We start from the raw sequence: 13,031 nt of genomic DNA, 5'->3' as shown, positions 1-13,031 counted from the left end.
GAGGATTAGATCTGGAGTTAACAGCATCTGAGTTCTAATTGCCATTCTGATGCCATGGTCCTGGGCAAGTTTCCCTGCAGCTCTGTGCCTTGGTTTCCCCAGTTATAAAATGGAGATGATAATACTTAACCTCCCAGGGCTGCTGTGAGGGCAGATACTTGGAAGGCACTATCTAAGTATTAAATTATTTCTGAGTTTGTACAGAAAAGACTGTCTCTGAGTTGGCAGAAGCATTGGAAGCAGGCTCTGGTGGAGGGAGGCTTGGAGACCATTCTTCTCTTGAGCTTGCAGTGCCCTTCTATTGCTTACAAAAACAAGTGCAGAGTGCAGTATTCTTGACTTGCTGTTAAGCTGAGCTGTGTTAAAGGCCCACAGCAATTTCCTGGGAGGAGAAAAGGGCAAGATGAAGGGTGAGTTGAGCTGCAGGAAAGAAGAGGAGCCTGAGGCACAGTGGTAGAAGCAAGACACATGCCTAGGCTGAACTTGATGGAAGTGAAGCTGGCTACCTGACCTTAATGTTCTGCTGGCAGAGGAAGGTCCCAGTGTTTTCTTGTGCAAGTTTCCTTTTTCTCTTTACTTCTGAAAACAGATAAGGAAGGAAAAAGCTCTCCTCAGTTTAGGTATTGCTATGCATGTACCATCACACTGATTCTGGATGCCCAGTGCTGAAAGCCTGTTTAATTTTTGTACATTGCCTCTCTTACATGACTTGTTAAGTTCTGCTCACTTCACTTCATGTTGGAGTTGCTCTTCTCCACCAGCTTGGAGGAGATCCATCCATCCATCCATGTGGTTTGGATCAGGTTGGTCAGAGGTTTGCCTGCTGCTCAGGGCAGGGTCACTCACACCCTTTGATCTGCTCCCTTCTAGGGGTAGCCACTTCTCAGCTGAGGGGTTCTGTCCTTGCTCTTCTGATGCCAGTGAGTAGGCTGGGAGCAGGAGCCAGGTTGCAGATGGGTAGTATTTTTCTTAATAAACTTGTTTGAAGTGCTGTCTGGTATTGTTTTTTTATGGAGTGTTTTATTATCATTGCTTTTGGCCTGTAGATCATAGTGTGACTGGTCTGAGATGCAGCCTCTAATACATTAACTGTGTGGAACAGAAAACTGCCATTTGCAGGCAGGGTAATTCTCCAGTGTCAGAGGCTTCCTCTGGCTCTGAAAGGTTTTAGATTTAATTCTGTGCAAGTGACAACAGCTGTGGTAAAGAAGCACAGCAAATGGCCTTCAAACTGATCTTGGAAGAATTATGTGAGAGAGTAAAACACAAGTATTGCTGCAGCTATAATGGATTCTCCAATACCTGGGTGCTTGTTGCTTTGGTTCTCTGGTTAAATGAGGGTTTTTGGGTTTGTTTTTGGCCAAGGAATATCTTTTCATGTCCAGGAGCAGTTTTTCTGGGGTATTCACCCAATGGAGGTGTGGTTCAGGAGGCTTTGGAGATTTGTTTTCTCTGTGTGCCTGGCTGTTGGGACTCTGCCAGAGGGAGGTGAGAGGTAGAGGGGCTGTGGCTGAAGGTGTTGCAGCAGAGCAGAGGGATGTGCTGGAGGGATGTGCCAGAGCAAGGACTGCAAGAGCCAAAGGGACAGGGATCAGTGAGCTCATCTCCACCTCAGTTCTTGTAGTCATCACAGGGCATTCATTTTCAGACAGCAAGAAAAATGGGTGAAGGTGAGAACTGAAAAATAAGAGATAGGAAGAAGGTGCAAATATTTAGCTCCTGATAATTACCCTTAATACGTTAGGAAATAGCATTATTAATAGGTTCATAAAAGATAAATTCTGTCCTTTCTCTATCAGTGGACTTTAAATAAAGAGTAGATGTAGTTTAAATGTAAATGTCTCAATTGCCTTAGGAATCACCAAGCAAAATTTATGCCCTGTGTGAGCAGTAAATTAGAATTCAGAGGGTCTTGATCACTTCTACACTTTCAGATTTACAGGGCAAAAATACTCAAGCATCATGTAGAAATACAAGTTTAAGGTAGTCCTGTCGTTGTAGCTTGGATGTTTTTTGACTCCTGCCCTTTTTCTCCATCATCCTTATTTACATTAATTTCTGATCCAGCAAACTCTTTTTTCTACATTACTGTTTTCTAATAGAATGTAGACCCTGCAAAGTTTATATAGTACTACTTAGAAAAAGAAAACAGAAATTTAGAATCTGAAAGTATTTAAACTGTTGCAGAGTGATAGTATTTTTGGTTCTCTGGTTTTGCTTCCTTGGTTTAAAGAGAAGAAACAATGTTATTTAGGAGCCAGTATGCCAGATCAATTCTCTTAGACAAATGTGGGTGGGTTTTTTGTTTGTTTTATTTTTTGAGGCTGTTCTGAGCTGTCTTCCAAGATCCACGTGTCCTCCATGCATTTGCTACCAATTCCTTTTGCTTATGGCTTTTTCTCCCCTTTCCCTTTGGCTTGTTTGTTTGCAGAAAAAAATGGACAGTCGGGAATACCAGGATGCCCAAGGGTTTGCTGCAGATATTCGGTTAATGTTCTCTAATTGTTACAAGTACAATCCTCCAGACCACGAAGTGGTAGCCATGGCCAGGAAGCTCCAGGTAAAGGTGTTGGCATTTGTGTCTTCCAGAGTTATGTTTAGTTCAGCTCCAAGGTGTCCCTTTCAGAGGTCCAAGCATGGATCTGCTCTTGGCACCAACAAGAGAGAGTCAGGGATTCCTCCAGCCCTTGAGTTCTCTGCTGCAGAACTGTTACACATTCAGCTCCTAAAGTGTTATATTCATTGCTGGATAAAGTAATGGGAGAATTTTCTTGGGCTTACTGAATATAGATTCCAATCTGTAGGACAGAATTATTCACTTATGTAATGCAGTAAAACCCTGACCCATGTCAGGTGTCTTTAAAAGGCCAAAATGCGGTCTCAGTGGCCAGGGCTCCTTTAGTCAGCAATTTTCCCCTCCTTTTTTCTAGGACGTCTTTGAGATGAGGTTTGCAAAGATGCCTGATGAGCCTGCAGAGGTCCCACCTCCACCTCCCCCAACAGCACCAGTGGTGAGCAAAAGCACAGAGAGCAGTCACAGCAGTGAGGAGAGCTCCTCGGACTCGGACAGCTCGGATTCGGAAGAAGAGCGAGCGACCCGGCTGGCAGAGCTGCAGGAGCAGGTATTGCACAGACACTGGCACACAGCTTGGCTGCTGCAAGTGGAGAAGAGCATAGCAGAAGGAAAGGGTTTCATTTTGTTCTTAAAACCCCCCCCACCTAGGCTGGAATGCAGCAAGGGAAAACCACCTGTGAAACAAGTGCATGTTGGATGTAATGTTAATTTTCTTTGAGCCGTTCTCACTGCTGGGGCTTTGTGCTTCCTTCTTGGGTCCCAGAGTAGGAGGGAAGGTGCATGCAATAGTAAGGATCTGTAAAGAACAGTGACTCATGTTGTGAGAGGGCTCAGGCTTATTAAAATCTCTCAAACTTCCTGTGATATTGTTCCCCTGCACCCCATCCATAGAAGTGAGGTATTTTGGTGGTTGTGCTTGCAAGTGCTTAAGTTGTGGCCTTTATGATGCAGATTTACATGGCCAGATGATAGTGCTTGTATGTGCTGCCTTAACATACAGCAAAGCATGAATAAAATAGCCTGTCCAGTGTCTCAAAGCTAGCAGGAGAGCCAAGAGGTGGACCCAGTCTTCCAGAGGTCAAGTTGTCAGCACTCTAGGCAGAGCTATTAAGCTTAATTTTTATTTGTTCCTATTAAAAAAGAATGATGTTTTTCTCTTGAGTCAGCTTCTATGTACTAGTGCTGTAATTTAATAATGATTCTATATCAAGTAAAATCTCTTGAGTTCAGTCACTGGGCTGCTTGGTCACTGGCTCTGGGATATACTTCTGTGTTGGAATATCAGAGGAAGGCTATGTGGAGGCATCAGTTATTTTGCTTTGAAGGCTGATGAATTTTTCCACTGTTTTCCCCCAGCTGAAGGCCGTCCATGAGCAGCTAGCAGCATTGTCACAAGCACCAGTGAACAAACCAAAGAAAAAAAAAGAGAAGAAGGAAAAAGAGAAGAAAAAGAAAGATAAAGAGAAGGAAAAAGAAAAGCACAAAGTAAAAGCTGAGGAGGATAAGAAACCCAAGGTGGCTCAACCACCAAAACAAGCCCAACAGAAAAAAGCCCCAGCTAAGAAAGCAAACAGCACAACTACAGCTAACAGGTAAGAGTCTACCTGCTGCAAGCTGTTTTAAGGGAAATTCCCAGAGCTTCCAGCCCATTTCTTCCACCCCTGTTAAATTCCTGGTAAATCTCAGATGTTGGAGCTGTTAGTTTGCTATTTAACAGTGTCCCCATTCCCAGTCAGTTCCAGGGAGTCTTTAAGTTAGAGCTGGCAGTGGAACCATCATATTTCCAGTGTCCATCTCACTCAGAATCCCTCCCTGATCACTCTCAGATAAGGTTTTGCTGTTTGCCTTTTGTGCAGTCAGCAAGAATGTGCCATTTCATTGCTGCCCCCCTGCTGCTCCATGGCCTTGCTGTCATGCCTCACAGAGCTAAAATATAATAGGAGTAGAACAGCTATCTCAGATTTCTGAACTTTTTCAGAAGCTGTGGTGCTGTTCAAGCTGCTTGGTCAGCGATTCAAAGCCAAGAGCATTGGGGGTTTGTTAAAGGGAGGGTAGAAAAAGAGAGTTCATTGCTTCTGTGTACCCATGAATGTTTCTGTTCTTGCCAAATCCCCCAGACAGCCCAAGAAAGGAGGCAAACAGGCATCTGCAAGCTACGATTCAGACGAGGAGGAGGAAGGTTTGCCCATGACCTATGATGAGAAACGACAGCTCAGCTTGGACATCAACCGCCTGCCCGGGGAGAAGCTGGGCAGGGTGGTACACATCATCCAGTCAAGGGAACCTTCCCTCAGAGACTCCAATCCTGATGAGATAGAAATAGATTTTGAAACATTGAAGCCCACAACTTTACGAGAACTGGAGAGATACGTGAAATCTTGTTTACAGAAAAAACAAAGGAAACCATTTTGTAAGTTACCTCCTGGGGCATGTGCTGCCCCACCAGCTCTTGGGCTCAACTTCTGAGTTCAGGGCACGTGTGCTGGGATTCTCTTATCCCAGCATAACCCATATGTTGGGTATGTGCTGGTAGGGATTTTTAGAGATTCTTTTCTCCCAAGGAAATGTACAGAAACTTCCTATTTTTTCTGTTCTTTCTTCCCATGTTGTGATGCCATGGATTCCCAGAGGACTGTTGTGTTCCTTTACAGGACCTGTGATACCTTTACTACTTATCTAGAATCTAGAAGGCACTATAAAGGTTTCAGCCTCATTGTGTTAGGTATTCTATGCACACATCTGGAAGGATCCATTTCTTACCCTGAATGGTTTAGCATCTAATTAGGAAGGAAACAAAAAGCAAAGTTGGGATTCAATGTGCCAAGCAAATAAATGGGGCATCCTGTGGATTTTGGGTGTGCAGGTGTCTGAGTTGTACATTCACCCCAAAACTGCTGCTCTGGGATGGGATGATCACCATATTACTCTATCATATCAGAGGATTAATGTTGCTGTGCTGCCAAGTGCCTGCTGCAGTATGGGACAGGCTTTTCTCTGTGCCTCATCCACAGAGGGTGAATTGTTGCAGCCCCTTGAGAGTTCAGCTCCAGCTGAACAGCAGTAGAGGATCACTTACCTGAAGTGGTCCTGGCTCTGTCCATCTGCTTGTTGGTTAAGAGGGAGTTGTCCTGTTAAGAGTATAACCCAATAGCTGCTCACAGCTCTTGCAGAGCACCTCCATTTCCTCACCACAGGACTTCCAGGTAGGCCTAAGCAAAGCTCAGGCTTTGACCTTTCTTTTTGGTTTTTAATAGACTGCTTTTAACTTTTTTTTCTTCCTTGAATCCTTCACTCTTGGAATAGCACAGGAAAAAGTTGTTTTTTGGTTGGTTTTTTTTTTCAGAGTGGTTAGGAACAAGAAGCATCCTTTTGGAGCCAATGTGTAGAGTATCACATAACCTCAGAAATCTCAGTCCACTCCCTGAAACTGGTACAAAGTGGACCAGCTACCTGGCACGTCTGACCCCAGACCAGCCCCAGCCAGGCTCCCTTGCTGTCTGCTTTCTGTTACAATATTTAGTTTTCAGTGGTGCACCCTCACAGGACTCTGCTTTCCTGAGTTTTAAAAGAAATAAATAAAAACTTTGCTTTAAAAGAGCTCACAGAAATGTAGGTATTTCCTTGCTGGATCAGGCAAAATGTCTGGCCCCTCTCTTGTGCTTCTGATCCTGGCCAACACCTGTGTTCAATTACTCCTCCTTTGGAGTGCTATTTCTTCTGCTCAGAGGTATGAGTCTTGCTGGTACTTCTCACCATTTCCACCAAACTGTTGCAGCTGTGTTCTTGTTGTCTGCCAGCCTCTGCTTCAGCTGGTATTTGTCCTTCTTGTATATTTAAAGCAACATAAAAACCAGTAGATTCTTGCATGGGGTATGTGAAATTGTAACAGCAGGTGCTTCCTTCTGACAGCCTTTATTTAATGGGACACTTTATTTTACAGGGCAGAAACCCCATGTAACAATTCTGTAATTACAAATGTGTAACTATTGACCATATAACTGTCTGGTAAGTAACCTGTAACTCCAAGATTATTACACAGATATTTCTATCTTCTGAAATCCTTTTCCAGAAGGTCTCTCTTAAAAAGTGCATGTTACAGGATGATGATGATGATGATTGGATGATCCAGACAACTTCATGTCTTGTCTTCCATCTGGGGTGTGAAGTTGCTGTGTGCTCACATAATCCCAGTAGTGTGGCTGCACAAATGTCCATGCCCTGTAAAATTGAGATGTCCACTCTTTCTCCTGCACCCATGCAGTTTCAGAAATTGTGCATTCCTCCTCCACAGCTGCAAGTGGGAAAAAGCAAGCAGCAAAGTCAAAAGAAGAGCTAGCTCAGGAAAAGAAGAAAGAACTAGAAAAACGGTTACAGGACGTCAGTGGGCAGCTAAACAACAACAAGAAACCTGCAAAGAAAGGTAATGGCTTGGGGTTTAATGGGCTAAAAAATGTTGTAAATGTAGATAGAGCTCATCAGCTGAGGCAAAGCTGCTGCCACCTTGTAGCTTTGGGTTTCTCAGGGTTATCCCAGCTGGTCACTCACTCCTGTTAGGGGCACAGTGATTGACTGCTGGGCACTGAGCTGCTCTGAGGGGGCTGCTTTGGTCCCTGCCCAGGTGGAAGCTCTCATGGGTTGTAAATATGAGGGGGTTTGGAGGCACTTCATCCTTCAGAAGGAGCAGGATCATCTGCTCTGTGTTAGTCCATGAAGAGCAGTGATGCAGAGCATCCAATGGATGGATGTTCTCCACCATGGGACTAAAAAAGCCTTCATGCCCCCAGCTGATGGGGGGGGGGATTTCCCTCCAGGCTGCAGGTAAATAAAAGCTCTGGCAAAATGAGGTTGTGAATGAAGGCACGGAGGCTGAGGGCTGCAGGCCAGCTGTCCCAGGATGAGTTCATTGCCAGTAACCACATCGCTGCCTTCTTCCCTTCAGAGAAATCTGGCTCAGCTCCCTCCGGAGGTCCCTCCCGGCTCAGCAGCTCCTCCTCCTCCGAGTCCGGGAGCAGCAGCTCCAGCGGCTCCAGCTCAGACAGCAGCGACTCGGAATGAGTCACGGACACTTCATGGACATCACCCTCCCCCTGCTCTGCAGTGTTCCTTTCCTTATTAATATACTGCTCTTGTTCAACGGTGGTCAGGTCGTTTTTCCACCCCCCCTCCCCCTCTCTCTGACTTATTTTATTTTTTAATTCAGTGTTATAAAAGCTGTTCTTCCATTTTTTTTTTTGGGGGGGGGGGGTTCTTTTTTCATAGGTCAAAGATCTCTGAGTGTGTGTGTGTGTGTGTGTGTGGCCAGACTTTATGACAAACAGTTCCCTTTGCATAAAGTCTCTAAAATACATTTTAACTGAAGAAGATTGGTTCGAAATGGAAGAACTTTGAACTCTTAGCAGGAGATAAATAGAAAGTTCTACAAGGTTTAGTAGTATGTTCCCCTCCTGCCCTTCCCTCTCCCCAGAATGTTGTCTTTTAATGAGCCTGCCTGGCTCACACAAGGTAAAACAAAAACTAATCTTTTTTTTTTTAAAAGAAATCTCTGTACAATGGTACTGTATCTGAAAGATGTTAGCTTTTGAACTAGTTGGTGTATTTGTTATTAGCACTAGTATTCTTAATCTCAAAGTCTACAGTGTGATGAAAATGTCAGATGCTATCATCTTTTTACATAAAAACAGAAAAACAAAACAATTCTAATGTACTCTGCATTGCTAACATGCATTTTCCCCCCCCCCCCAATCTTGGTAGAGGCACAGGCACCTGTTTAAGAAGGTAATTAAGCATGAATATTACTTAAAGCACCCAGACCAATACAAGTGGTTGCATTTCTTGTTTTTCCACTCAGAAGTTTCATTTCTCTGAGGGGTCCCTCAGGAAGAAGGGAGCAGTGAACTCTCAAGTTTTGTTGGGAATGGCATTTTAACATCCAGTAGATAGTTTCCAGGAAATGAATGCTCTCTATGAAAGTTTTCATTTAATTGAAAACAGTTTTTGGCTGGGACTTCTCAGCTGGTCCTCAGAGTGATCCTTGCAGACTGACCAAGACAAATCATCTGCTGGTTGTTAGACACATGCTTAAGAACTTTCTCCATGACAAGCATCTCAGTCTGGGCTTAAAATAAAAGAGCACTTGAGCTCCAGCTGAGGCTGAGCTGGCAGGGGAAGTTGAGAAGGATATTGTGTGTGTTTAGGTTTGGTTTGGGCTTTTTTTTTTTTTTTTTTCCCCTCCTTGTGGTTTCAGTAATGAGCTCCTAGAAAAAGAATGCCACTCCTATGTGGTGCAGGGTGCCAGACACTGAAATGCTTACCTCAATCAAAACAAAAGAGGGGAGAAAAAAAAAATCATTTTAAGGCTTGCATTATTTTTGAGTCCAGCCTAATGTTCTGACCTGCATTGCTGCAATATACTCTGTTTTCACTGCCCCTAATTTCATGTATATACAAGTACTTTATTTATTAAACACCATTGGTCATTTGCAACTTACTAAAGAAATAACAAAACCAAACTGCATTGTGCAGACCAGCAGAAATTCAGACTTTTAATGTGGTTTGAAGCAGATGTTAAAACAAATCAAAAAAAGAAAAAAAAAAATCTGAGACTTTATTTAAATCCAGTAGACTTTCTACCTACAGGTGCTACAGTACCTTCTGCTGTGTGTGTGGTGGTGTCATGTTTGGTGTGTTCATTTTTGGCTTAGTTTTCTCCTTTCTTTTCACTCCAGCCCCCTTTTCTCCTATTTTGTACTGATTTTGGAGACATCCAGGTAGATACAATTTCTTGATGCAGCACATTATTTTTCTCTATTTCTAGAGGTTCCTTGACCCCTCTTTTTTTAAGTTTTTTTTTTTTTGTAGAACAGTGGCATTAATTTTTTTTTATAATCCAGTTTCAAGAAAACCTCAATTCTATAAAATGTGTAATCTGGTGGGCAGGAATTTATTGCAAATGGGTAAGTTTTTATCATAAAGAACAAAATACACAGAGCTTAACAGAAAGTTACCCCTTTCCCTCTCCCAGCATCACCCTCTCAGGCTGCCTCTCTGCTAAGGGGTAACCCTAAAGCTGACCTTGCCACACTCTTAATTTGTGGTTTTTTGAGGCTTTGTGATGCAGATGACACCAGCTTTTTATTTTTCCCAGAGGTGAGTGGCCCTGGAGGGTTCCTCAGCCCAAACACCCAATTTTTATTGCCTTCTCAGAGGGTTGTGTGGTGTCTGGGCAGTGTCCTGGGAAGCAGAGGGACCAGCCTGAGGTTTTGTCAGCCCCTTATGCAAATGTCTCTAAAGATCTTCCCAAGATGAGCATGTTCAGACGTGCTCCTTGTGCAGCCTCTGGGCTGGGCAGTGACAGTAAATGAGCTCTCCACCATTTGTGGAAGAGAATTCCCTCTTTTTTTCTGCTCAGGGCTGAGGGTGGTGCTGGGAGGCACTGAGTTTCTCCTGCAATTTGCTGGGCATCCTTTTGGGCTCATTTTGCAGTCAGGAGAATGATTGGCCCATCCAATCCTGGGATTCTCTCAAAGGCAGGAGAATCCCAGGTCTTTGCAGATAATTTCCCATAATATTTCAAAGTGGATGAACGAGGGTGATTCTTACTGAAAACAATTTTTCTTTTTAGTAACAACTGAGTTATTTTCAGGTTTGTTTTTTTTTTTAATTCTGCCCTTTAAAAAAAAATCTTCCCCTAAACAGATCCTTAGTAATACATGTTCAGAATTTACTATGCTGAAATGTAATAAACACCTAATGAGGAGCTCAGGATCTTTAATGGGGCTGGGTTTCATCTGTGTTTTTCCTGCTGTCTGTGACTTGCCTTCTCAGAACCCAACTAGCATTTTAATTAAAATAACTGCAACCCATCCAATAACGTGACAACTGGGATAAACTCAAGTTTTCCCTGCTTTGGAACCTTTTCCCTGACCTGTGCTGTTGATGTCAAGGGATGGAGAACACCCCAGAGGCAGCTGCCCCCAGCATCCCCCCAGGCAGAGCTCGGGGACCTGCATCCTGCCACCACCCTGGGGACCCCCAGCTCTGTCCCACCAAAACCAGTGGGAAGCCAGAGCCCAAAGGGTTGTGAAGTCATGGAACTGGGACTGTTTGCAGCACTGGAGGAGGATCCCTCACTTGGCTAAAACCTCTCCCAGCTTGGGGATTTGCCAGAACAAGCAACCAGAACCACCAAGGAGTTTGAAGAGCCACCTGAGTCTGATGTCCCCAGCTGTGACTTTGAGTGGGGAAACTTCTGTTTCCATGGAAAATAAGGTGTTTTCTGGAGGGGCAGTCATTTTGGCAATGAGCTTCATTTCAGGGAAGAAAGTTGATGATTCTTCCTCACAAAATGCTGTTCTTAAATTTTTTTTTTTTTTCATTTTTGTGTTGTTTGTAGTGCTCATTATCTCCCAACACGTCTGTAGTGGTGCCTCTTGTGTCTCCAGGAAAACTGTTTTCAGTCCATAGTGTGAGTAGTAGCATAATGAGTTGAAAACTCAACAGAGTGTTTATTTAACTGGGTTTGTATTGCATGACATGTCACTACAGAGGGCATGAAATAACTTGAACATGAGCAAACATACAGCATTTGAGGTGACATTTTTAAACTTAAGATTAAAAAAAAATAATAATAAAAATTAAATGGTAGAATTTTTCTTGAATGAACAAAGTTTAACTTTGTTTTCCAGGGGAAACTTCACTGAAATCAGTTTGATTTCATCTGTTATGCAGACACAGAAATTGTCTTATTGAAACTTGCTTTTTTTCTGAGGAACTTTTGGACAAACCAATATCTGACCAGCCCTATTATCAGTCCACCAGCATTACTGCACCTTTTAAAACCTTGTTAAACTTCATCTGATTGTAGGGTCAGCCTGTTTCTTGGCACTCCACCAGATAGAGGCTCAGTGGGACCAAGGGAGCTCTGATCCCACGGGCTCAGACTCTGCTCCAGGAATCTCTTGCAGACAAGAAGTTTTCTTGCTAACCAAATGTTGTCTATACAGAAAAAAAAATAATTTCAGTTTTTGTATTGATTTTTTTTTTAACCTTTTCCTGCCAACAGGGTTTGTAATTGTAGAACTGGTATTTCAGGACTCTGTAAGTTGTTGGTATGTGTGGAACAGCCAGCCAGGAGCACATGTGTGCTGTGTAAATACAGATTAGTTTCCCAGTGAGGTCTCTTTCCATGTTCTTTAGGTGGTAGAAGCAGACTGCAGTTACCTAAACTAGTTCTTTCTCTGTTTTGGGGACTCTTTAGACCAGTTTTTAATTTTTTCCTTGTTTTGAAAGGAATGATGTTTTTTAAAGTTAGGGTTGGAGCTAGGGGAAAGGGACTTGGGGGGGGCATAACGAAGCAAAACCACAAACTTTTTAGTACTGGATTTTACAAAGATTTATTCTCCAAGGTGAGCAGTTACCACTAGGGCTAACTGTGGGCAGGTCAAAGAGAAATTTAGGGCAAGGATTCATGACACTAGCAACACTGCTGTGCTTGTAAAACAATAGGATGCATTTTTTTAAAGAAATGGTATTTGCATATCTTTTTAAATGTCATTTTTAAAAAGAAACCACCAGCTAGGGTTTGACACAGGCCACTTAGAACTTAACCCCTGATACTGGCATAACCAATCCAGAAAGATTTGTTGTTGTATTTTTGGTTTTTTGGGTTGTTTTTTTTTTTTTTTTTTAATATTTAAAAAGTTCCTTTTCTGTATGATGTGCATGCAAATCTCCCGTAACTCTTTTTCTTAAAACTTTTTAGTGCCATTTCTAGTATATTCCTGTAAATGTCAGTTACTGAAAAATGAGTCAATGTAAGTAGTTTAGCTTGTTTATTGCAAATTGCTGGCCTCAAACACAACAGAATTTAAAAAAAAAAAAAAGTTAGAAAGTAATCTTTGATGTTACTGGTAATCATGGACCCTGGTCCTGGGGCATTTGTTTTGTTTTCATAATAAAAGGAAAAATTGTTTTGTGTGTGCAGTTTGATCCCATATTTTCCCCTCTCCTCTCTCTCCCTTTCTCCTTCCCTCATCTCCTTTTCCAGGTGTTGCTCCAGGTGAAAACCTGGAGGGCTCTGAGCAGAATTGCTGAGACACAAATAGACCCAGTCCTGGTTCCATGGAAATGACTCTGCAGGTCCAGCTGAGCTGAGCAAATGCAGAGCAGGGGACAAGCTCTGGGACACTGCCAGCCTGAGGGCTCTGAATCCCAGTTTGGTCCCTGGAATGGATGTGTTCTAACTGGACTTTACTGGGGGTGGGGAGAAGCCTCAGGCTGCTGCAGTGCAGAGCAGGCAGGGAAGGATTTGTTCTCCCCCCAGAAGCCTGGGATCTAAAGGGCTCTTGGTTTATGTGAGACTTGGATCTGCTGGAGGTAAGTTGAGCTGAAAAGGAGGTGAACAGGGGTGCAATGTTGAGCACTCTGAAACCTCCAGGCCCTGAAGGAACCCAGAAGA

At 43.2% G+C, this 13,031-nt stretch overlaps 1 protein-coding gene across 4 annotated transcripts in view; it reads left to right on the top strand.

The window, feature by feature from the left end:
- BRD3 (bromodomain containing 3) overlaps positions 1-7,714 on the top strand; it is a 37,284-nt gene extending 29,570 nt beyond the window's left edge. For all 4 annotated transcript variants that reach the window (XM_030460988.1, XM_008497262.2, XM_030460989.1 and 1 more), the window contains 6 exons: positions 2,432-2,560; positions 2,931-3,122; positions 3,932-4,167; positions 4,693-4,985; positions 6,867-6,995; positions 7,515-7,714. In XM_030460988.1, the coding sequence (XP_030316848.1) occupies positions 2,432-2,560; positions 2,931-3,122; positions 3,932-4,167; positions 4,693-4,985; positions 6,867-6,995; positions 7,515-7,630 (1,095 nt within the window). In that variant the 3' untranslated portion in view covers positions 7,631-7,714. The remainder of the gene's footprint in view (positions 1-2,431; positions 2,561-2,930; positions 3,123-3,931; positions 4,168-4,692; positions 4,986-6,866; positions 6,996-7,514) is intronic.
- Positions 7,715-13,031: the final 5,317 nt, after the last annotated feature.

This window comes from Calypte anna, chromosome 17 (assembly GCF_003957555.1).
Source record: "Calypte anna isolate BGI_N300 chromosome 17, bCalAnn1_v1.p, whole genome shotgun sequence".
Taxonomy (NCBI): Eukaryota; Metazoa; Chordata; class Aves; order Apodiformes; family Trochilidae; genus Calypte; species Calypte anna.
This window is presented reverse-complemented; position numbering and strand designations above follow the sequence as displayed.